The sequence below is a fragment of the Apteryx rowi genome, unplaced genomic scaffold (assembly GCF_003343035.1).
Source record: "Apteryx rowi isolate R43461 unplaced genomic scaffold, aptRow1 scaffold_57, whole genome shotgun sequence".
NCBI lineage: Eukaryota > Metazoa > Chordata > Aves > Apterygiformes > Apterygidae > Apteryx > Apteryx rowi.
In genome coordinates, this window is record NW_020450838.1 from 360,874 (window position 1) to 387,408 (window position 26,535).

Genomic DNA, 26,535 nt, shown 5'->3' on the forward strand with positions numbered 1-26,535 from the left:
AGATACTGTTTAACACAAGCAAAGGGAGTGAAATTTTGTTTCGAATTCTCCAAAGCTTTCAGCTTAAGCACTCCTACAAAACCAAATATAGAGATAACAACACAGTACTATACATGCCCCATGTAACAATAATACTTTGTCTGGTAATTAGTGACAAAAATGTTACTATCTGCAACACAGGTAGCTGCAAAAAGGCAAGTCTAACAAGAAAAGGATCTCAAGATTTGCAGCAAACTCTATTTTGCCCTAAGTTAAGGGTCACCTCAGACAAGCGAACTGTTGTTTGTGAAGTACATGGACAGAACAAATTCACAGTAAGATACGTCACTGCCTTTCAGAAGGGTCAGTGCAGTGCTGCTACCTCAGGAGGGACATGAAGATTTCATGAAACTTGGGCTGCTGCTCCTTCTTAACAGAGATTCTCTCCCTGCATTGCACCAGCTCCCATGAATGGGCGCAGGTGGTGGTAGAGATGCTCTCAGTAAGCTCTCTGCAGAGGAGGGGCCACACGGTAACTGCAAGGGAAGGGCAGGTTCCTTCCATGTCTCTCCATGAACAACCAGGAGTTCTCACAGATCAGCCCTGATGACATCAGACCTCTTCTTACTACCCCTTCTTCTGTCAGCTCTAGCAGAACTGGATCAAGCCAAGACACAAAGAAGATTAGAATTTAATTTGCTTTGGTATGTGTTAGTGGCTTATTCTCTGGTAGTGATGCTGAACCTGCCACAAGCATGTGCTTGGGAATCCTGGACACCTTGCTGAAACAGCGACTCTGTGACTCAAGACTGAAGCAGGTGTGTTAGGAATCACCTATTGCCCTGGGCTTCCGGGCACTTTCGCACAGCCAGCAGTGGCAAATGGAAACCCTACTGCCCCCATCACATCTTGTGGTGCAGCTGAGCTGGTGCCACAGTGGTGTTGTCTATATTCCCCCTAGGACCAGAGGGAAGCAGGGATTCTCTTAGCGTTCTCCTGGGGCCCTTCCACTTGCCCAGGTGAATTCAACTTGTAGCAAAGATGCACTTAAAAATTGGCCTTTCCATCCACAGGAAACCTCACACTTTAGTACAGTGCCTGTTGAAGACAAAATACATGATGAGAAGCAAATGTCAACGCCTCTGCTTTGCTGACAATTTGGACATTTCCACTGTGCAGAATAAGTGGGTTTCTCAAACCCCTGTGAACAGGACTGGTGACACACCACCTGCCCATCACCTCAGTCTCCATTCCCCTATTCTCTGGACCTCAGATAATTTGACGGAAAATGTCCCTCCACTATCAACAAGTAAAAGGCACCTTCCTAGCTTCAATTAAAGTTGAAGTAACTTTTGATTTCATCTCATTTCAAAGTAGTGTCCTTAGGAGCGGATCAGTGAAACAGTCCCTTTGGATTCAGAATTTCTTCACTGTCAACATTAATTCAGCTCTCCGTCATGGTTTACAAGCTGGAATTTGTTTCAACTGAGTAGAAACCATTCTCTGAATCTTATTAGATTTATAAACCAATTTTTCACCACTGTTATTTCCATGACATGTGAATTGTCCATACAACTTACCCATCAAATTAGTTCTTCAGAGGTGCCACCACAGCAAAATGGACCAAGGGCTTTGTCTTCCCTAAAACTTACAGAAGATTAAAATCTTCTATACCAGCTAGTGAGATGCACTGCATATTTATAATAAGGAAAAATAAAATGAATCACTACTGCAAAATAAATAAACCACATTTTTACACTAGACATTCACATACATTAGAAAGGTTTCAGATAAGAACTAACATTTTTCATGCTGGTCAGAAAGCATTTTTACAGAGTGCATTTTAAAAATGTGTTCTACTGTGTGAAATTCAATTCAGGTTATCCATAATCACAACAAAGATTTGGAAATATAACATTTATTGATTTCTGGCTCTTATTAGAAGGCCACACATGATGTGAGATAAGTATATTTTAATAATGACTTACAGTGAGAAATCTGGTACAAAACCATATTCCCACCAGAAATCCTGATGCTATAAAATGTATTGATTTTTGGCATGTAGTAGATCTCCAAGAATACTGCAGCCATGTGAGATACTGCCTCTGTAGTCAGCATCTGCCAAATTTTCTACTATAAAAAATTGGGCCAAATCCTGAGAGCTTTCTTGTGCGTTTCTTATTCAGACAATATTGTCAAACCTTCCTCTCTCCCTATTCAATCCCCCTCCAAAAATCCCAAATCAGGCCCCCAAATGATAAGACTGGACATAATATAAAACAAAATGATCACAGAAATACTCTTTGAGTTGTTTTCCGATCAGTCCTCGCCTGCTACCCTGGAATTCTGTTTTTGTGCCAAACCCCAACAGTAAGATTCGGGCATGTGCCCCCAATCCTGAAGGCATGCCTACCAGGCTCAAGTGCAACAATTCATACTCCCCTCATCATCCTCACTTCAAAATAATCTCCTTATTTTGTGTCCCTATGCTAGCGCACACATCAGATTCTGCTGTGCTCTCAAGCGTCTTCTTTTTTCTGTCCCACATTTACATGGCACTGCAAGAAAACTAAATTTACAATGGCTAAATGACCTAGTGCCCCAATTATCCATCCCAAAGAGGAGCACGCGCCCTAGTGAGTTGACTGAAATTTCAGCAGCTGACGTGGCTTCCCAGCACTGTCTGTGCTGTGGCGCTGCTTTCTCTCCCATTTGGTTTTGAAGGCACGGCAGCAGAGTGTTGCGGGAATTCAGTCCCTCACTCAGTGTGCACTGAGGAATTGTGCTTCGGTCCTGATAAAACTATGCAAACTTTCAGAAAGGGCATGACAGTCAATGGGACAGCTTGCCACCCCATGAAACGAATCAGCAATTGTTACTTTTTACAATACCAGAATGGTGTGCATACATTCCTGGCTGGGGCAGTGTTTCTTTGAGCTACTTTCGTGGTGGGCACAAACATCTAGTCCTTGATTTTAAAGGAGATTCAATTTGTTCCATCTTAAGCCTAAAACAAACCCCAGAAAACAACACTGAAACTGTATAAAACATCTTTTCCCCTTAATATCATCTATTTCAGAGTAAAACTGCTGCAGTGTGGAGCACTGCAGGTTTTGAGTCCTTCCTGCACTCCATTTTGATGCGTGGGCATTGGCAAATCCAAGTTCTGGTTGTCAATATAAATCCTGGCCATAGGCAAACAACGAAGAGCCAGGCACCAAAAACCAGTGCTCTCAGCCATCTCTCATCTCCATGCAGAAACACCCTTCATTTCACTGAATTTTCAATGTATTCACCGCAGCTCTCAGGTTGATGCATTTAAAGTGAAGGTTGCACTTTCAATTCCCTGAAATTAATGAGTCACAAACACCTTTTTATGCCATGCCCTTTTCCAGGGAGGCCTAATATTACACTGAGGGAAGCAAAAGCACGTTCTCTTCCCCTTTTGCTGTGTAGATGCAGATCTCACTGCAAAGAGAAGGTACCCCCAGTGGGTGGAGAAAGCAGCTCTTATGTATTGAACAAAACACTCTAATAATGAAGGCTGCATGCTAATAGGGCCCCGTGTGATCGTTCTGGAGCACATATTGGTTTCTATTGTATTTGCTGCATACTAATATAGGCAACCATGTTAGATAAACACATGGGCATATATTCTCTTACAGTTCAGAAACACTTCCTGTCTCAGTTCCTGGCTTTTGCAAATTCTGCAAATTCTTCCTCCTCAAACAAGCTTTATTTTAAATGCAGTGACATGACAAGTCTCATTTTGCTTGCTTTTCTCATGTCAGTCTTAGTGTTTCTCTCCCTAGCTCAGCAAAAGCAGTACAGGGAGAGGAACCTGTGCTTTTGCATGTAGTAGTGTGCTGAACCAGACACTAAACAGTGACACAAACCAGCACTTTCTTGGGCCTTGGTTATGCAAAACCAGACCTCACAGACCAAAGCTATGGAAAGCAATATTAATGGCCAGATTACACGCACTGAATCAACAAGTGAATTATGTATATATGTTAGGATTTTTGTCCCTGTTCACACGCATTTATTTCCAGAAGAATGCCATAAATCCATTGATGTTGCCCTATTTCTGCACAGGAGTAAACGAGATCTGAGCTCTATCCCAGGGCAACAGACTTTACCAACAGGTTTACGTGYAATAAAAAGTCGGTAGAATACTGACACAAAACATTTGTAACAGCCACATAACACAAGTGTTATTATTAAACAACTCAAATGCCTGATGTGAGAACAAGAGCATAACATCTCTACAGCTAGGTTCCCTGGCTGCATCTGCGCTATGCAGCAGGCACCTCCCAGCCCTGGTCCCTCACGCTGTTATCCCCTGTATGACCTGGTTTCCTTTGGAAGAAAACCAGACACATGGGGGAGGAAGCCCTGAGCTGGTCCCTTAATCTGGACAATTAGGGAACTGGGATAGGAAAAGAAGCGGGGGGGACAACCACACTGCAAAGCATCCTTCTCTCAGTGCAGGTAAAGCCACTGAACTGGATTCTCCACTCTTCAGCACAAATTCATTAGAAGTAATTTCTCTGAAATTGCAAATGTAATGTTTTAAATCTTGTGCAACAGAGTGATCAGTCAGACCAAGTTAGTCTATTTCCAGAATATTTGTACAATAATCATGAAGACCTAAAACTTGTTCTTGAAAATTATTTTTCTTTGTTATTGAATTTTGGAGTTTGCACCTCTTCGAGGTATATTTATGCAGTATATTTATGATTCAGAACAAGGGCATAATAAAGCGGCTGTGGCTAACATTGTGTAGTTCTTCCAAAGACACGGCTGGCTGTCCGGGGGGAAGCAGCGCACTCGTGGGCTGCTGATTCTGCTGCCCCACTACAAAGCAGAAAGCAAAAATGCAGGTCAGATTCATACTGTCACCTTTTCCCCTGAGCCCTCCTGCTATCAGCAGCCTCGAGAAATTGTGCAGTACTAATCCACCATCGTTACAAATGAGATTTGGACACTGCTGCAATTAATCTTCCTGAATCAATAGGTACAGTTTGATAACCCACCGACCTGCCAACAGGGAGACCAGAAAGAAAAATGATTAGAGGGACTCAAAAACCTTTAGATGACATGGGTTTTCACCAAAATACACAGTTCAGGTGAGACAATAGTTCCATCTAAAAGTGCAAATTTCAGTGAAATTTCCAATAGTAAAAATCTAAATTGACTTTAAACTTTGTTTCACTTTTATAATGTTGAATTATCATTTTCACAAAATATGTTTTGTTTCAGCTATATGCTTATTTGACCTGAGACATCAATAGAATAGTTAATATATTTATTAGTATTCATATTATATAATGCACAAATATTATAAATTTCCAATGATATCTCAAATAAATTTATGGCCCTGAAAAAACAAATTCTAGAATGTTTCTTCTGCAGGAATTTTGACTTTTCTCATTCAAAATGAAAACAAATTGAAAAACTCAGAATTCCCTACACAATAGAAATTCCATTTTCCAGAAACTCTAGAATTAAAAACAGTTATTTCTTAAATAGCTGCATTGTTCCTCCAGTCTGTCATGGGAACAGCATTTTGTATTTATAGGCAAATCAAGTGTACATATTTTAAAGACACAAAAATAAACCTACCCAAATAAACCAGCTATAGGAAGCTTGCTCCTGGCAATTGTCAAAAACGTATTGTGTTGCCAAGACTTTGGATTTTATAGGGAGTATTTGGATTCTGAATCCTGCTTCAGGCAGTTTAATGAAAAGATCCAGCTGTCATGTGATTTTGGAAGAAAAGAAATATGAAAAGAAACTACCTCTAGCTTGAGGAGGAATACACTGGAACGCAAGCTCAGAGACCGGGTTTCTAGGCACAGCTCTGCAAGTGACTGCTAGGAAGACCTCTGTGCCCTTATAGGGCCTCTCTATGCAAAGCTCCCCGTTATCACTGCACTGTGGCGTACCCACGGCCACCTGTTCAGCAGGACAACTTGGAGCTACTCAACAGCTGCCTGCTGTGGCGCTGCAAACCAAGTCTTTCTTACTCTGCTATCCACATTTTCAGCAGATTCGCCAATGAGCTTTTTCCGCAACCCAGGCTAACCAGGCACGTCTAGACCATGCAATGGAGCATGGTACTGATATCCACAGCCTGCTCCCGAGAGCATCATGCTTCACCACTGGAAACAAGTGCTACATGACCTACTTCTGGCTCAGGTCTGGCTGTGGAGTACCCATAGAAAGTTTTGCTATTGCTTCCATGATAAACTATCTGGCTTTTTGGCTATGTTGCTAGAAGCTTTCACAGTCAGAAGTCCCAAGAAAACCTTCACAGACAACCCATATCTGGGCACTGTTTCATTTTTCTCTGCTACCTGTGACTGACGGACCCAGCCTGCTGCCAGCCAGGAAGAAGAAAACAGAAGTTCTGGAGCCCGGAGTTCCTGCACCATTGTACAAATACCCACGTAATCTGCTGGCAATGAGCATTTTTCCCTCTTTGTATAGAAATGAATAAATTTACATAAATGTGTTCCTGCACAGGAAACTGCAGATTATAGCTTCATGACTTGCTAATGATCATGTAACGGATGATAACGAAGATACATGTAGGATAGATTTTTTGGTGCCTGTCTCATGATTTTTATTTTAAGTTTATCATTACTGAAACCACAGTTATTACTGACAGCTTTAAACACAGTTCTTACCAGGTTTAATTGACTCCTTTTTCCCTGTTTTGGCCTAGCATTTCACCCCACACTGTATTGTTATCACCCTACTCAAAGGGAAAAATCCAGTATGGCCGGTGTTGCTCTACGTCAGTGGGATATGCCAGTATGCCTGAGCTATCGCTTTCAACAGCCAGGTAGGCCACAAACTTAAAAAAAACCCTACCCTGGGACAACACTCCCTAAGTGCTTATTATCAATAAGGGCTCCTAATTTATGCCTAACCATTTTACATCAGTACTGAACCTCATGCCAAACTTTAGCACAATGACATCCAGCAGAGCTGGAATTTGTATGGGAAGGAACTAGGTTTTTCTCCTGAAGGCCAAACAAGTAGCTGTTTGCAATTCAGTTTTGGCCTGACTATTCCATTACCTCACTTAGTTTTAAAGCAGTTCAAGCAAAACTATGTGGGTTTGAGAAATCGCAGAATATACTTTTACCTGCAGGGCTCTTACTGAATGCACTGGATATTCTACATGGCAAACAATATAATCATATTCTTCAACATATTTATGCTTAAAGATCTTTTTATCTTAAAGACCTTTTTGCAAACTATGTCCTGACAGTGCCTTAGGAACAGTATAACAGAGGAAGGGGATGTTCTAGACAGGACCACCAGAGCATGAATTGCTTCTTACATGAAGAATATCACCTGATCTTTGATTTCTCATAGAGAATACAGGCCCTTGCTTTCAAGGTCTCCTCTGAAAGCCTTCTCTTGCAGGAAATACATTTATTTCCCTGAGAAGAATTAAAGGAAGAGCTGAATCTTAAAAGAACTATACTTGTATGTATAAGGTTAACTTAGACATTTCCAAGCCTGTGTTTAGGAGTTTAATCATCTTCTCCCAAAAGTCTTCTTGGAGGGAAGTGAGCATGGATACCCAAGAATGGGAAAACTGAATCACTTCCCAAAGGGCATGCTGCAAAGCTCAGCATTTGTGCTTGCCTTTTTGCTCACATTTTGCCTGGCTCTCCTTCTGCATAATAATTCTCATAATAATTTGAGAACAGTCCACTGATTCACATGTGTATACCTTGGCTTAATGGAGTCTGTAAAACTTTCAGAGTCAGGAGCTCAGGAGCCAGACATGCACCTAAACAGAAATTATTTCAGTCACAAGGGCTGCACCAAGAACTGTCTAGTTAGATAAAATGGCAAATCCCAGAAGCTGTTATGGCCACAGTCTGGCCTCCAGTCGACCTTTCTGGCTGTGTTTGATAATGAGCGACGCCATGCGCTCTGAAGCAAGCGTATTCAGAACGTGTGCTCTGTTGCACGCTGGAGTTGTGATATTTTACCTTGAAAACATCAGTGTGCTTGGATTACTGTGTAAAATAACTATGGTGTGCACCGTACATACAGGTACTAAACACAAAACTCAGTCATAGGTGTGAGTATGATGAGGTCCCAGACCCTTGAAAGCAGCTCCACAAATCTAAGAGCAGGTTATCATCACACAAACACAGCCAGCCGGCACCATGCTGCATGAAAGCCTGGGCTGCCCCGATCTGCATTTACAAAATCCAAGAGGCTTCTTTTTCTGGGTGACCTCGAACAACGCGGGGTTTGGCGGGGCAGGAGAACACCGAGGGGACTGCATGCGAGCCAGCTTCCACTTCTGCTTCATTTCAGCTCGAGACAATGTTTGGTTAGCTTAGATTAGAAACATCAGCTGTTTACCATTAAGAGAACTACAAGGCTTTTAAAATGCATAGCGAGTGCCATCTGCAGGTTGAAAGCTGTACCAGTGGGCGCGCTCATGCCAACACGCTGGAAAAAGCGACGCAATAGGAAATCCCACGGCACAGCCAGCAGAAAAGCTCAAAAATGCAGGAGAATTACAGAAATGTTTGTTTAGGATCATTCATATCACAAAGACACTAAGTCCAGAAGCTGCAGAGTCGAAGGGGACCCTAACAGAGTTGCTTCCCACTATCTTTCCTAATTCTCCATCAGCCCAAATCCAGTGATGTTCATCGCGAGCAGACAAGGATGTTGAGAAGGCTTCGTCTATCTCCGATTGCCAGGAATGCCAGCAGGAAGGAGAATGACCCATCACCCCTCTCTTCATAGACAGGGAACGGGAGAAGGGTTTCCAAAAGGGGCAGCTCAGCTCAGTCCTGGGAGTGCTGGGAGATTGTGGGAACGTGATCCAGTTAACTGAATTTTCCAAATAAAAGGCATACTGGTTTTCAGAGTAAAATAAGGAAATATTCCTGAAAAAGGAAAAATTACAGAGTCTGAAATGAAAATACCTTTGGATTTACAATTGTTATTGGCTGAACTATGGTTATCCAATTCACACACAAAGTAATTCCAGACAAGCGAAGAGGCTGTCACTGCAGGAACAGCTGTAGCCACAGAGTGCTGCTTGTTTGGTGATGTCTTGATATCGGCCCAGTCAATAATGTCTGACTACTTAATTTCTCTGTGTGATAGACAGTGTCTAAGGATGGCCTTTGCAGGGTGGCAAGCCCGTGAACAGTATCAGAACCGGAGGAGACGGTCACAGCTATATACGAGATATAAACCTCCCTCCCAGGAGCTCAAGCTTTTAAATCCAAAGTCAAACACTTGCCTTCTGTGTTCCATGCAGAATAAATACAGCGAGAAAAAATTGCCAGAGCGTTGTCGAAACCACAGCTATGAGAGAAAGTGACCCCAAATTATCTTTCCCATCGCCCACAATGCATCGCTCTAAAATCACTGACATTTTCCGAGCACAGCTGTATGCAGGAAGGTGATTTAGATCATTACATCCAGATTTATAAATCTGTGCAGTTTCTAATCAGACATAGAGGGAGCACGTTCCATCTCTCAGTCTAGTGCCATGGCAGGTCAGTTAATCAGAGCCTTTCTCAGTACAGCAATCCCAGAAAACTGCTGTTCTTTACATGCAGTTGGGCAGCATTCAAAAACATGAACTTTTTGCCCGCTGTTGAAAATATCACAAAAGCTCCTGAATATTGCTTCTAGTGTGATCTTTGCAAATGCCTTGCTGAAACAGTAGGATATAAAAACAAATATATCAGAGCCAAAAGAAAATAGATTTTGGAGAGTAAATTTATATTGTATGGCAGATGAAGTGTTATTTTCAGAGAACTGCCAGAAACAAATAACATTGCTTATGCTGTCAATCTCACCAGGTACGTCAGCGCTACACTTCTTTTTTTATATGAGTCTCTTTATTCTCATTAACAGAAAGTAATTAACATCTTGATGAGGGCAATAGGGAAAATTTGTCAGTCTTTTGTTTCAGGATCTTATTACATGTTCTTTATTATAGAGCTATGTCAGGAATAAATGCTGCCAGTTGTTCCAGTGAATGCTAGCCATGACAAAGACATTCACTCACTTGAGAAAAATAGCAAATAATTAATCTTAACTTAAAATGAATCCAGCACAGACTAAGTCTAAAGAGTTAAGCATCAGGAAGAGGAGAACTGGGAAAAGTAAAAACAGATCATAAGCACAGTGGGGATGAGATTTATCCCCCAACCACAAAATTGACCTCATGAGATGCTTCTTCAGAAGAACGCCAGGTGTGACAAATTTACGGCCTCCCTCCTTACCCCAGCTATTACTCTTTCCAAGCCGAACAGTATTATATTCTTAAGTCCTTGACCTCAGATAAAGCCTTTCACTCCCCCTCAGCACACGTCCCCATGTCCATTTGCCAGCACCACATTCCAGTGTCACAGTGCAGACAAGGCCTCATAAATTTGCAGTGGTGCTCTGGGGTGAACGAACCAGAGGAAGGGCCCAGGAACCCTCCCCACCGAGGCCGGGGGGAAGGAGCTGGGCTCCACTTGTGCCAGCTATTTCTAACCAGGAGGCACCACAGACTTCATACTCAGAGGGCAGGACTGATTGCTGGTATTCAGAACTGCCCAGGCAGAGCGAAACGACGCACATCGGTGCTATCTAAGTGAGTAATAGCAAGATGATCACATATGAAATGAAGGAAGCAAATTCAGAGGAACTGCAAAGAGTTTCTATGTCCATGTAATTTATATTTTTGTCTCTCCTCTCTACCCTCACCCCCAACACCCAGTTTCCTTTGAACTCACGTAGCCCCACATGCATGTTCTAGTGCACTAGTTACATATACCTTTCATTTCACTCTGAAGTTGGCCCTGTGAAGTGAATGGAAATGTGAACTGAAGCTATTCACAGCCAGACAGGCTGAAATAATGTAGAAGGAGGAATAACAGGAGGGCTTAGAAAAGTGTAAGTGAAATAATTCCCATTCTGAGTCACACTAGTACCTACACATGCAAGCTGCACACCCGTATAATTCCTACACACTGGTGAAGGGATATAAGTATCTCTAAGTTACATCATCCCATGGAGCAATCCTTAATTTAGCTGCTGTTTCCATGTGAAGAGTTACACAGCTTGCTCTCATCTCTATTGTCAAGACAATATTATTCTTCTGTCTTTCCTCACCTGCTCTTAATTTGTTTCCTACATCTCCAAAAAGGCACAACTCAAAGAGGGGGAAGGGAGAAAAAAAAAAAAGCAAAATCTGATCCAGAAATGTGTGCTATAGTTTGAAATATAAAGCTAATATATCACAGGGAAGGAAATTTCAGAGAATATTAGGGCCACAAAGGACCATTAGATCACCTATTTTCAGCTCCTGTGTATTACAAGACTTTCATTTTCACTCACATACCCAAGTACTGCATCCAGTAATTGCTGTCTGACTCAAGAACATGTTCTGGAAAGGTATCTAATGTTGATCTGGTGATCAAACCTCTCACTAACTCAAGCGCTTGTGGATAAGATCCCATAGGACCGTGGTTTGCAACCTCCAGCCTAAAGTCCATTTTAATAAATCTGCAAAAGGTAATTCTAGGAAATTCAAGCTTATTGTCAGGAGGCTTAAATCCACAGGAGTTACCACTAAATTTTAGAGAACCACAAATCTAGAACTGCTGCTCTCCGGCTGTGCAATTTGTCAATGGTAAGCAAAGGCTTCCTGTCGCAGCTAAAAGGTAACACTGAAGTTCACTAGTGAGCTGAGCAATGCAAGCGCCCCATTCGTAGCTAAACAGGTAATTAAAAGAAAGATATTGACAAGCTGACTGGATTCAAAGAAATAGGTAAAAAAGAGATCACAAGATTTAAGGGATTGGCTAATAAGAATATGCTAGCAGAGTTAAGTGTGTTTAACAGGGTTAAGAGCAGCTTGGGTGAAGACATGCTCACACTCTACAGATATTTGAGAACTGTTAATTCATCTCCTTCTTTGGCATTTATCTCCTTAGGGGAGATAAACACGAGAAAAAAAGAGAGAGAAATATAAATTGAATATCAGGGAGAAAAAAAAAGTCTATCTAGCCAGTAGCTGCCATCAGACAGTGAAATAGTCTCCCTTGGGGCACAGTGAAAGAGATATGTCCCTATTGTTGGACACATCTAAAACTTAATTAGGCCAACACATGGAAAGCTACTACAGAAAAAACAAAACTAAACAATCTAATACATTTTTCTCTTATGCCACAACGAACTGTTTGAGCAATAACCTGCCTTGTGTACATCAGGAAGGCAAAGCATTTAATCTGTGTAAAGCAGAATATACCAAGCTGGATTTTATCCAAAATACCCAAGGCAGAAGTACCTTCACAGGAGACTAATTTCTAATAGATGATGCTTCAGTCTAAAACAAAAGGTGTATCATGATCCAGCAGGAAGAGCTGCGGCATAATACAGTGCCTATCATATAATATGTTATATATAATAAGATAACTTCTAGCCATAGGATACATTTTTTTCTTTTAAGCTGATGCTAATCAGTCCCTGGAAGAAATTATCAATGGTTCTCTTTCATTTAAAGTCTATAAATCAAGATGGGATGTGTCTCTAAATATCTACTGTGACCATGCTTCATGGAAAATGTATGTGCTTTTAGGCAGAAGCTTTTGGCTTCATACCAAAATTCCTGGGCAAATCTTTATGATCTGTGCTGTGAAGGAGATTGGCCTACCTGTAATAACTGCCTCTCATCCCAAAACAAACAAACAAAAACCAGAACAACCTCCCACTCCCAAAATCCCCTGCTCTCAGAAGGAGTAGAAGTACAGTTCCCTTTACTGCAAACACACACTGGTGTTTCCCCTGCTTCTTTGTCTTCCTTCCAGCCTATTCTGGAGGTCCTCAGCTTCCACAGTAGGAGCTACAATTCACTTCTCTCTTCTACAGCTCTCACTCTTAACTGTCCTACTCAGCATCCCAACATTACATTACCGTCCTCTAAACTGCTGCCTATTAATCACAGGCTATGAGACCTTTCACAGACCCACCATAGTGAATTTCTGATTGTAACTCAGGCAGCTACCTTGCTTTTGTGGCATGCATGCTAGATTTCAAACCTCCAAGACAGGATCCTGGTCAGCTCCAAATGTTTGAAGAGAGCATCATAAATTTACAAGGGCCCCAAAATAACATTAATTTGTTCCTAATATAGGAGTAACAAAAAGGAGTAACAAAATCAAGTCAGAAAGCAGAATTCTGATTCAGACTCTTACCTGTGCTACCTCTTCAAAATCATCATGTCTTTTCTGCAGCGCGCGTGCTCTGTGCAGAGACTTCCCCACTCCAGTGTGTTTACTCAGAAAGGCTTCCCCATGATTTTCAATCCAGTCCAATACCTGCCAGAAAAGGAGAACATCCAATTACCTCTCCTGTCTCATCAGCACAGAGAAATTCTCAGTGAGGGGATAAAACAGCTGTAGAGGTATTGCTTTGTGTTTGCTATAGCAAAACATGGAGATCTATCAAAGTCCATTCCAATTCAGTAGAAGATAAATGCTTATAGATGTTACTGGTAAAGTAGGATTATTGGATTTTTACTATTCAATTTGTTTTGAAGCGTACCTTAATTATTTAAGCTTAACAGATATTAAATATTTGCTTTCACATAACTGAATCTGGGGGAACAGGAGTCAGAAATCTGGAATCTTTTACATCAAGTATCCTCCTCTTAAAAACTGTGTAAAATGAAAGACAGTAATAACTCATTTCACAGACAGCAGATTTCAATGGGAAGCACCTTAAATGAGTCCAAAAGCGTGAGGGAGCGATCGGTTTAAATTGATTATGATGTGATAAAGACAGAAAGCATTACCAGAGTATGTAGAATGAAAAGGTTAAGAATCCTTCACTGCAGACCATAAACATTGATGGTATGCACCTTTGAAGTTTTATAACATTTTCTGCTCCAAATGTAACTGAACCCTATGGAAAGGCAAAGTGGCAAACCTGATATTCTGAGAGTTATAAGAAGATTTTATTTTCAAAATAGATCAATTATATGAGGACCACCTATTTGGAGATCTCTCTCACAATAACACTTGCACAATTCTGCCACTGAACCACCATAATGTAGGTTAAATCCACTCCTGAAGATGTGCAATATGCAGGGTCTGCTACAAGCTGCAATATCTGAAAAAAAATAAATACTTGAGCTTGACAAAATGGACCTGGGAAGTTCAGGATGTGATCTTCACCATATCCCAGCCTCTTTCCCAACACACAGAGACTGAATTGTACTAGATCACCACTGGCACTTGTGTAAGGAACTCCATTCAGCAGGGAGCCCTGTGCTCTGGCGGTAAGTCATTGAGCTGAGCTGCTACGGATGCTAACAGCAGCAAATAGCAGCTGGTGTTTCTGTTATGCCACAGGGAGAAGCCACTGCGAATAACCCCAGGACAGTACTACTACCACAGAGCCCTGCAGCTGCAGACAGCCTCAGACCCACATCCTTCCCTTGTACAGCACCGGAGCATGAGCTGCAAACACAGGCCCCAGCACTACACGCCATGGGCTGCAGAGAGCTTTGCAACTCGTGGCAGCTTTGCCTCCACTGGGGCTCCAGTGGCCAAGGCTGCTCTGGGCAGAGAACGCGCAGAACCCAGGATGGGAGAGAGCTGCTGCGCCAAGAGCCACTTGTCTTGTGCGGCACTGATAAAGGAGGAGCTGTTACGGACTGAACCTAGAATGCTAAAAGAGATAGAAAAAATGGAAGATGATGTGATTTTTTGTTTTGTTTTGTTCCAGGCAAGTGGAGCTATTTCATGGCTTTACTGTGCTGAATCTAAACTACCTGGGCTTGCAGTCTTTACCACAGATCCCAAGCACATTTTTTATAATAAGTTCCAAGTATAAAGTCCACAATATCATTTTCCTTCACACCTCCATTCCTCTGCTGGCAAAAACTGTTGTTTTATTAATACTTTTTGCTTACAAGGTATTTTTCATCCACCGAGGATGAAACAATTCATGAAATGGGGTCAAAGCATCCCATGTCCTGCTGGGACAACACATATTTGTCCCAGGTGTCACTGGGGCACACGGAAGCAGGACCAGGTGTGTTGGCAACGCAGCCACTATTCCAGCTTCAGCTTCTCTGATCAATTCAGTTCCCCTTTGCCTGGGGTACAGAATCCCAAACACATTCCTTCAAACTTTTTGACAGTCTTGTACCAGCTGGTCTGCTAAAAGCTTTTCTGCAATATATTTTTGACAAGAAATCTGTGTATAACTTGTAATAACAGTAATTATTAGAGGGTAGCCTGCTAGAAATCCTGTCATTAATAGTCTGTAAACACTTCCATTAACATCCTCTTTCCTCCTGTCAGGAGTTTTCAACTTATCTATTAAAAATTGATTCAGACCAAAATTCAATTTTGAAAATATCATCTGAGGAGGCCTCATTTTTAAATATGCTTTTTAAGTTGCAAACAACTTTAATTTAAACAATGCTCCATACGAAGTTAGTATGCAGTGTGCTTTTCAACTATTAATATTTGATAGCCACTCGCTAATTCTGCAGCAAATTATTCTAAAAACTTTTTCACGTTTATAGCTTTAAAATATTAATCATATAATTATAACTAAATTTTCATCCCATATTTATATATTGGGTTGCTTTAGTCACTTGACACTGTGACTTGTTGACAGAGATTGCTCCTTTTATTTTATCAAGGGCTGTTTCACTACATGCAGCAGTTCAGGACAAGAAATGCAGCATATAACGCCCACAGTGGGATGAAAACATAAAGGCAAAGAACCTGGGCCAGAGTACTGGTGAAAATATGGATGCTTTACCCACTCCCCCCCAAAATGCTAGACCATTAACCCCATAAGGAATAAACTTATGTTTCCAGTCCAAAAGCTGGCAATTCCTGCAGCAGAGAGACTCTTGTGCATTTGGGCAGCTATTCTGTGCTGCCTGAGAGAGAAGGGCACCAGCTGGTGATTCACGAAACCCTTCCTGTGACATGAAAGCTTCCCTCTGAAGCCTTCTATGCAAGTGCTGATTAGGCTTCCAAATCCTTTAGTTTACGAAATTATATATAAAATATCCCTTGAGGTGATAAATTTGCCTATCCACTTCATAAATCACAAAAGACAAGATAAAAATCTATAAATCATCCACTAATGATGCTGGCTTTAATACCCCATTAATCCACCTCTATTCTATGCCATTTCTCTGCTTGGAGTACCCTGTCTTAATTTGTCAGGCCCTATCTGCTTTTTAAAAGGGTCTGGTTCAAACTTTTCAATAAGCTCTACTTATGCCATGTTTCCCACAAGAAAAAGTCAAATAACATTATTTCTTTAAAGAATAACTTGCTTAACAGCATTTTCTGTGGCTCTGAAACCCATATTCATATCATATTTGACCACTTTTGTCTTTAATGTATTTGTTTTCACAATCGTTTCATGAAATACATAAATCTGGCCATTCCATTTCACATAGTTTTAAAAAAAAAAAGAGAGAGAGAAAGATACTAAGAGATTAACTGAATTGCTGAGGTCTTGCTGGAAGTCAGCAGAAGACAGGGCTATCGGATTATTAGATCTCACACTAACATCCTAACTACCAAAATAATCCACAGCGTTTGTATGAATAACTAATACTTTTTCCTTATATAAAACATTTGCCATCTAATAAGCTCACAATAATTTACAAACATGGAACAAATATCACATCTTTATTGCCATCACATGAAGATATGAGGTACAGGAAGTTTGCACAAAATGAGGAGCTGAGGTACCAAATAACTGAGTAAGCAAAGCCACGGCAAAGAACATAAATCTGGTGGGTACAAAACATGTACTTCCTAGCGAAAATAATGAGAAATGTTGAGCAATTAGTCTACAGAAATCTCAGGAACAACTCCGAAAGGTTATAATTAAACCTGAAATCACCAGCACTTGTAAACATTTACCTGTCAGTGATTTTGGAGACATCATTCCCCCTTATGCTTAAGAACAGAAATGTCTTTAGAGCTAGCATAACTGCATGATAACTCAAGATAAACATCAGCATTTTAATTGAGAGTGTGCACTCTATAACTTACTCTACTGCTGAAATTAATGGCCTGAGATATAGTTAGCTATTGAAATTACAGTGACTTGGTTCAAATAATTAAATTACTCCTTAAAAATGTCAAAAGCTTGAAGATGCTGTTAAAAATGCACAGTTAAAAGTGTTTTCCAAATTACATCTTCAAATGTTATAATTATCCTTTATTGTCAAACTTTTTTTTTTTCTTAAAATGGCAAGAAAAAGGCTATAAGCCATGAACTCATCATAATGAAAATACAATGGTACAGATAGATCCAACATCTGAGGTGTTTCTTGAAACATAAAGCATATCTTGCAACTCCAGCATATTTAAACTCTCTTTTGAGCAGGCATTTCCTACTGTACTTCCACTGCCTTGAAAGCGGCTCAGGACAGGGGCCAGCACCTCCCACCTGCTTGCAGCATCTAGCACAGTAATGCCTGATCCTACACGCCTGCATTCAAATACAGCCTAACCAGAGCACGGACACTTTGCATCTGGGATAGCATTTTCCAATATAGGCTGCTGTCTATGAGACAATACTACATTAATGAAAACACAGCTGAATTCTAACTTCAAGGCATGACTCCAAGCATGGGTGAAATGCAAGAGGGAGCTGCCACTGGAATCGCCTAGGAAACTTTATAACTTGCAGACATCTTCATAAAGGACTGGAGTCTTGCTACTCTTCCCATCCCACACCTTCCTGACCCAATCGCCCTTGGCGACTGGATTGGGGTAGCTCTGTTTTTGCTGTTCCTCACCCAGTCCATGAGCAATGCACATAGGAAAGAATAAATCAGTTGTCCCATTTACTCTGATGGACCTCAGTCGCTTGCATGGGACTCCAGAAAGAGTGTGTGCAAGGGCAGGAGGCGAGAAGGAGGCTCTTTTTCTTTTCTGAATGGAGATTCATAATTCTGTGTTTAATTCCCAGCTAGTAAAAAGTTCATACGCAACCAGGCTGAAACATATGAACTGCTTACTAGGAGCCTGTTAACAGAAGGAGAACACAAACCACATGCTCGAGAAGCACATCTGATGTCAGCAGTATTTATTGGCGGGAATGCTGCAGGATACACACATATGTTAAAAAGAAGATGCTAATCTCTTTATTTCATCTAATTTAAGAAAAAAAGTGGTAAAGCCATTATTTTCTTTCTGTCATGACGCACATGTTCCATCTCCCTTCCCTTTTCTCTTCAGGGGGACCGATTACGCATCCAACAAAATAAGCAGCAAATCCAGGTCACCAAGGAAATTAAGTAAAACTCCAGTGTCACTACAGCAGGTTGACTGTGCCAGCTATTATAGTCATTACACAGCTGGATAACGGCAGGATTCAAAACACTGCCTGGGGGAAGAAAAGTCGTAGCTGTACTTTTTTGAATGATCTGTGTAACTGCAAAAGATCAATAGCAGCAGTTCAGGCAGGTTTCATCTTCTGAGCGCAGCATCTGCAAGCACCTGCTTAAGGAGAAACTCTTCCAAAGGTCTCTCCATACCCCTTTTTCCTGATGATCGGACTTACGTCTATGGGAAGCCTAGGATCTATGGCATACCCAAATTGGCATGACAAACACACTTGAGAGTCCAGTAGCAGGGAATGGTGATAGTTTCTATGGGACAAGGTAGGAAAAGATGGGAAGAAAGTAATGGAAGAATAATTTTTAAAAGGAAAAAAGTTGAAGAAGCAATCAGGCAATAATTAAGCAAGGTTCTGGAATGATAATTGCTCTTCCTCTAGGTTCATTTGAATGATGGAAGTATGGCGAGATGATTGCACTGGTGCAGTTAAGGTCAATCCTTTTAATAGCTTAGAAAGATAATTTGATTTTTAAATCAAAAAAGAGGTAGGAATTATTTCTAAAAGGCAGACTGTTCATTGCAGATCTTTGAAAAGACAACCTCTTTCCATAGGTACTTCTCCTTCAGCAAAAGTGAAAAATAAATAAGAAGCACCTCATAACTTTATTTGAGTATAAATAAAAGTCTGCTTGGGCCCTGATTCTTTCCTAGTAGGCCCCAATGCTCTGCTCCTGTCTTACGTCAGTATAAAACATGAAAGAAGTGGTAAATCCATTGTTTTAAGGAACAATGTGTTAAAATTCGCTGAAAATTTTCTGCATTTTTTTACATCTTCTTAAATTGTATTTCCTTTATCAGCAACGAATGAAGATGAAATTAGAAAGCCTTGAACAAAAACACAGAGGTTGCTCAAATATACCACAGGCACTGAACTCTGCCCTGGCCCTACAGGAAGGAACCGAGAAGGGTAATCTGTTGCTTAAGCCAGCATGACTGAGACGTAGCATGTTGTGCCAGCGCTGACGGGGCACCCTGACTCCTGCATTTGACCCAGACCTGTGTAGCGCGATGTTTCGCTGCTCCTGACCGTGGCGACCCACCGAGGAAGTGCCTTACCTAAGGCGATCATTAATCTCTGTCACTGTAAGGCTCCTTGTTGTTGCCATAGTGACTCTTAAACAGGGTTACTTTGAAAACTGAAAATAAATGATACTATTTTACACTTCAAGTGCTTAAGAGCAGATCTTGATCTCAACTAAAATGGTGCAAATCAGAGGTAACTCTACAGGTTAGATCAACTCTTTGGTAACTCTAGCAAGGTTGCAATAAATTCCAGAGTAATTCCAAAGCAGTGCATCCAATTTATACAGTTTTAAATGGGGCCCCCATTTCAAATAGGTGCATAAGCATTGCCTAACTTTAAGCACATGGACAGAGCCTCTGAAATGCTAGGCTTATGCCTTAAACGTGCCATTGAAATGAAGCCAAACAGTATCAAGTTGCCACTATGTGCACTTTATTGCTTGCTCTTGAGATACTGTAGGCTAACTACAGTTCTGGTGGGACACCAGGAATTCATATGGCGCTTTAAAGTATGGGTTTTTATAGTATCTTCATCATTTCCACACTCAGGAATCAAACTTCATCTTGTAAATGACAGCCCTTTTCTGTAGCTGCTATTATGAACACCCAGTAACTCCAAGGCCTTGCATGTCTGAAATCCCTATTCCAGAAATTCTGCCTTTGCCAACCATGCTTTTTGTTACCAGGAAGTGTAGTTAAAAGGCTCATACTTCAGATCATGCTTTCATGGATACTTTACACCAAATATTTATTGCAAAAGTTTTGTTCTATTGCAAGCAACAAGACCCGAACTTTGCTGTCAAAGCCTTTCAAAGTTGTACAAGCCTAGTTAATAACACTTACTGGCTGAACTAGAATTTACAGATATGACAGAGAATCTTTTGGCAGAAGATAAATAATTTGCTTTCTTGTAATAGAAGGACTAGAAACTACAGAGCATGTACGTGTTTATGAGCAATACAATTCAAAATGTGTGTGTTCTCCGGATACCCACAAACCACTCCCATCTTGGGAGGTAAAAGGAAAGGGCCTGTAAATGCTAAAACGTGCAGATTTGCCAGAGACACAACTGGATCTCTGGGTGGAGGCTGTAGCCGCTGTGTGATTGTGCACTTCTCTCCATTGCACTTGGATTTATGCTCCTGGATAACTTCATCCTGTGCAGGCTGGCACAGGCAGCCCAACCCCCAGTCTGCTACTAGGTCCTCCAGGAGGATTTGGTGTCAGCAATAGTACTAGTGAAGACAGTGCAAACACCGAGAATCAGAACAGGAGGGGGAAAAAAAATAATCAAATAAACAAATACAAACAACTCAAGGAGACTTAAAAAATCCTAATTCTCCTTAATGACTAAAATGCACACAAAGTCTGATTTAAATTAAAATATAATTTCTTTGTTGTATTCTGAATCATTGCTTAAAATAGATTTCTTTTCCCTCCCATTCCTCGCCTTGTCACAGCAGGGTAATGTCAAGTAAAGGTCTAGTTGAGAAAATACATCAAAATACAAAGGAACTTATCCCCTGACTTTTCCTGCTATTATTAATGGCTTATAATAGAATTCAAAACAAAACCCAGCCAGTCGCATTTGTAGTTATTGCCTCCTAATAAAAACATAGAGCTGCCTCCCTTTTTCACTTCTTGCTTCGTTATATTTTACTATACCATCAACTTAAAATTATGTTTAAAAATAGTTTTTTGAAGAAGCAAACCAAAGTTTGAGCACACCTTATGTTTAATCCAGAGGCATCATCTTTGTTTCCTATGACATTATTTTTTAATTTCAAAGACATCTCTATCTGACTCTAAAACTTGTTCCCATCAAAATCAGCAGCAGAGTTTCAGCTAACTTCAGTAAACCTGGATCAGGACCCCTTGCTTGTAAAAAGTAAAAGGCAGGGGCTAATTACGCTTCTAACAGAATCTGAGCCTGTGGATACACACTTGAACACCACGTTCTATTTTCCATTTAGCAACTTCTGAACAAACTGAGTTCTTATGACAGCGTGTTACAAGCTGCAGAGGCTAATGCAGGTAAGCGCACTTCTAGTGCACAGACAGAGCTCTCCTAATGCACTTCTGGGTTGCGGTGCCTTACTCTCTTCACTCTCTTTGGCTAATCATGTCAAATTATGCAAGGTTTTTCAGAAATAAGCAAAAAGCAACCAGGAATTCATATCAAAACTAGACTGGAATTCAGATGATTTGGTTCAATGCCCAGCACTGCAGTTCAGCAAATGACTCAACTTCCCTGCCTCCATTCCCACTTGTAAAATGACATTAACCACACTTCGTCAGCCTTGCTTGTTTTGACTGTGTTTGGAGTGAAAACTACCTTTTATTTTGAGTTTTTACAGCCTCTAGCAATATTGGGTTTGAAATCTGGTTGGGGATTCTAGGAACCTTTTGCAATACATGTAAAAAATAGAATATAATAAATAGTAATTAACATCATGGCAGCTGTACACGAAGTGAGCAGGCAATCCAGAGGAATGCAGGCCTTTAAAATCAGGAGAAAACTGCCTCAAATTTGCTATGGCGTAAATGCCTATTTGCTGGAGATATGTCTGGATATCCTGATTTACCATAACTTTATCTGTTCATGTGTCCATTACTTTAATCCATCCTCAGAAAATAACCTGGCCGGCCAACCAGGTTCTTCTGTATGTAATTCAACTCAGGCAGGAGCGAGATCTTTCATACTGGCTGGAGACCTAATGGGTGGGTATATTCCACCATCACAAACCTAGCAATTTGGGTGGGGAGGGAGGATGTTCTCTTTGTTTTTGTTTTAAGAGGTGGAACTGAGTCAGCTGAGGGGTTGGACAACAAATACGATCTTTGATACTTCCTCCACCTTTTCTCAAGGAAGGTCTCTCATAAAATGCCACAGTAGGCAACTTTCCCTGAAGTCACTCAAAAGTCTGTCACTTCTATTTTGCCTTTTCCTTCAACTGCAACTCCTCCACGTGCTACGTATGCACTCAGCCATGCCTGTGTCTCTTTAAAAAGCCAGCAAACTAATGCAGCTGCTATTAAGTATGATTTTTTAATCACTCCCTGCTTTTTCCCTCTAATTGTAGTTATTCCAAATCCTACCACATAATTAAAGAGGTCTTTTTAAAAAGGAAAGACAAGCAGTCCCTTTTACCCTTGGAGGGAAAAGCAACCTTACAGACCTATCAGTATGCTCCTGCTCAGTGCAACTAAATTAACAAGGAGAATTAAATGCAGAGCCAATTACAACATTAAAAAAAAAAAAAAAACCTTCCTTTATTCTCTTGCCTACATTGAACCAAAAAAAGAAATCCCTGTGAAACCAGATTGTAGGTGTTTTTACGAGCTTCCTGGACATTATGCGAAAGTTTCACCTCTGCACAATTTCTCATTTTAACAACAAAAAACTAGCCCCCATGGTTAATAAAAACTACTAGTTTGCCAAAAGCAGAGCACCCATGTTCTGTTCTTTAAACTGGTGACAGCCTTGCCTAGCACAGCTGAGATTAGTGGATGCATCTGAGTATATCATACAAATATTGAGACACTCTGGACCACAAATTCAGAGGAGAGATAAAGGTGTCAGAAAAGTCCTCAATGTGCAAAGATATGTGTACATAGACTTCTTCAGATTCCCCATAGACACCTTATGCTTACAAGTCCATCTGGAAGCAGGACTGTAGAGGTTTTACAAGACAGGGCCTGTCCCTGCAGCAGGTTCCCTCGTCATCAACAGCTTCTCCAGTGGAAATCGCTGCATCCCTCCGGTTGCTCCTTCTTAGTTTCTATTCTAAAGTATGCACAATCACTTAGTTGTGAAAGCGCTCCAAAGTTAACAGTATGACTAAGTGAAGACAACCTAAAAATCTCCCATGGCAATGGTCTCAGCACCAACAAGATTGTTCTCAACTTTCCTAGTAGAACCTTAGAAGAATTTGGTGATTTCCTGCTTCAGGCCTTAGCATGAAGTAGCATTGCTCTTCCATTTTCCCCCTCTCAGAGCTTCCAGATTACTGCAGCCATATGCACTAGCCACAAATACCCTTGCCTGCTGCCACGTGTGTCACCCTTCCGTGGACAGTGTGGCTTTGCACTCCACGAGGTGAAGAGATGCGCAGAGTCCCATGCACCACTGCTCCAGTTTAATTCCCTACCTTTTCACAGGCCTATACGGCAAAAATAGCCTTGTCACTGCTTTCCACAGGTGGCTATTATGTACTTGTACAGTTCTTCTCTCAAGCCCTTCATATCTATAAAAATATTCTTATGGTTTAAAACTGAAATGCATTTGGAAAAGAGTGAGGATGTGATGTGTTTTGGCCCCAGCCACCTTTACTCCATATATAGCAAAAAGCTGATCCCAGCCCTAGCAATTAGGGAGATGTAGGGTTTAGCCACGTGTCTCTCTTGGGAATGGCACATTCAATTCAGGGCTCTGGCAGAGCTGGCAGGGAGGCAGCTGGGCATTTTGAGAGCAGTACTTGCCCACTTCCTCTGGGCGTTGGCTGAACTCATTCAGCTCTCACCTGCTATCCTGCTCCTTCACTAAATGCTATTATCTAGCCTGCAGGCTCTCCCAAGGAGACCGGGAATACATATGCTTTTCGTACCCTAAGAACGAACTTCTTTCAACATAGCATTGCTTTCCCTTGGTTAAGTTCCCGTTCATCAAATGCATCCCACTTATCTTTCGTTTTCTTGATTAAACAGTTTACTTGATAAAATTTGGCAACTGCCTCTCTTTAAAAACATTCCTAGTAAGAGAACAATAGACAGACAAATGAAGAACTAATGTTTCTTTCTTACTGCCACAATTGTTACTAATGTTCCGAGAATACTGTTTTTAAGGAAACTAAAAAAAAATCTTCAGGTTAAAAAGAAACTGTGGTATTCTTTAAATGCTGAACTTCTTATAAAGCAAGTTTTCAAAGCTGCGTGTGGGTGGAGAAGCTATAAATAACCACATTTGTGCTTGTTCCTTCTGTGTAAGACACAGAAAATGTGTTCTGCATCAGCACGTAAAGATGCTGCTGTGCTCTGCACGAAGCTGCTCAAGGCTGGTGGGTAGTTTTTCTTTTGCAGTTATGCTGCTGGTATGGCTGTTTGTGACTCTTTTCCCCAACACTCAGGAATCTCATCTGATACCTAGCTGTAGAGCTGGGAATTAGCAATGCAGCTAATCAGTTCTGTCAGTCTTCTGTCAAGGATGGTTCACATTCAGAAATGCAGAGGTATTTTGTTACCTGAGGCAAGTAGAAGATTTCGGTTGGTGCTGTCCATAATGCCTGTTAGAACAATGATTTTGTTCCTCCTGGCACTTTTCTTAGTGGCTAATACACCTTCCCCAGGTCTCCATTTCTTGTCCCATGTTTGTCCTCTCAGACCAGTTTTACAGGATACAGGACCAGGTCAGTCAGGGGTGGGCTCAAGTGCAGTCTCAGGTCTGGCTCCCCACATCTGGCCTGCTTTTCTGGACATAGTAAGAGTTTTCTGAAAGAATAACCTGGGACTCTCATAATTTGAGAGGGTAGAAAGAGGAAAGTCCCAGGCAGATGGGGCATTGGAGCAAAGACAGCCTGAAAAGCTCCTGATTATTTCCTCAAGCAAGTCTCCCTTCCCTTTTTTTTGCTACTCTTGTTTCCACCACTTACACATGTGCTCTGGAGCTCTCAGGAAGAGAAGCACCTGAGGATGCTCAATGTCGGGCCCAGCCCTGGTCTCTTCCTCACATGGGCTGGAACAAGGATCASCACAGCCCTTGAGCACATTAACGAAGATCAGTTATACCTGGAAGTGGAGATTCCTGGAGTCTAAGCAAGAACCAGCACCACAGACACAGAAATCACAGGTCTCATGATGATCACAAACCCTCACAGTGTAGACACAGCCCTAGAAGCTCAACTCCTGCTGTGCATCATGCCAAAGAGAGGCAGAGAGCTAGCTGATCCATAGAGCAGAGAGGCTCTGGAGAGCTCAGTAAGCACAGAGCACTCTACAAATTCTGGTTTTCACCTAGAGATTTTCCAAGTCAGAAACTACTGTTAGACCAACTTATCTGATCTCCTGACAGTATCCACAATTCCTATCAGCATCAGATGAAACTTAACATCCTGATATTAGAAACCTCTTGTATGTTGAGTTAACAGTGTTCATAGCATGCTGTGACAAATTGTACCGCAGGTTTTTTTCTTCCTCTAATAGTTATCTAGCACCCTGTGATCCACCCTAGCTCTAGCAACTCCATATTTGACTGCTCTGGCATCAGACCCAAAGAAAAGCAGCATTCACAGCCTTGATAATAGGTAAAGATACCGGCAGGACTCAACTGAGTTAGGTTTGATTGGAAGCACTGATTTAGACCCAGAAGGTGTTGATAGAACTTATTAATAACAGCCAAGATCGTTGCTAATTGCTCAGTGCTGATCTTCATGTCTGTGAGGGAAGGTGTCTAATCCTCTAGAGAAATTTATGCATTTGAAAGTGTGGTCCTGTGCACCTTGTGTAGTAGTTTCCTTGCATACGTTTGCTTCTTTTTTCTTTTTTTTTCACCTAAGTGGGACTGTACAAAGTGTAAAAGGTTCCTAAGATATACAGCAAGTACACAGGAGGGACCAAAGGAGCTACTTGAATTCTTTAGATAAGTACATTAACCTCAAGTATGTAACTAGAGCAATTGGTTTGAAGTTTCCTGTAACTATAGGCTTCAAAAGAGGAACTATAACAAAGCTAATGCAGTACTGGATAAGGACTTAGGAAAAAGGAGTCTTATTCTTAGTTCAAGCCCTGATCTGCTTGATGGCCTCTTTCAGTGCCTTAGTTTCCCTGTCTGTAAAATGCTGAAAGAAATACTTACCTCTACAGCAGTTTAAAATCCACTGATGGAAAATGCTTTGTCAGACTTAAATAATATTATTATTGCTACCACTGAATGCTCAGCGGTAGCCACTAAACACTCAGAAACAAAACAAAACCCTGAACACATTTACTACAGGTTTTTCAGCTCCAGCTGTAACTAGAGCATAATTATGTTAGTGTAGGCAGAGGTATTAATGGTGAGTAAGGTAGGCACCTAGCTTTGGTAACA

General features: G+C 41.2%; 1 protein-coding gene across 1 annotated transcript in view; it reads right to left on the reverse strand.

Moving 5' to 3' along the window:
* The window catches only part of LOC112973832 (kalirin), a 267,351-nt gene that overhangs the window by 134,715 nt on the left and 106,101 nt on the right, over positions 1-26,535 (reverse strand). The window contains exon 10 of the mRNA XM_026082189.1: positions 13,233-13,355. Within this exon, the coding sequence (XP_025937974.1) occupies positions 13,233-13,355 (123 nt within the window). The remainder of the gene's footprint in view (positions 1-13,232; positions 13,356-26,535) is intronic.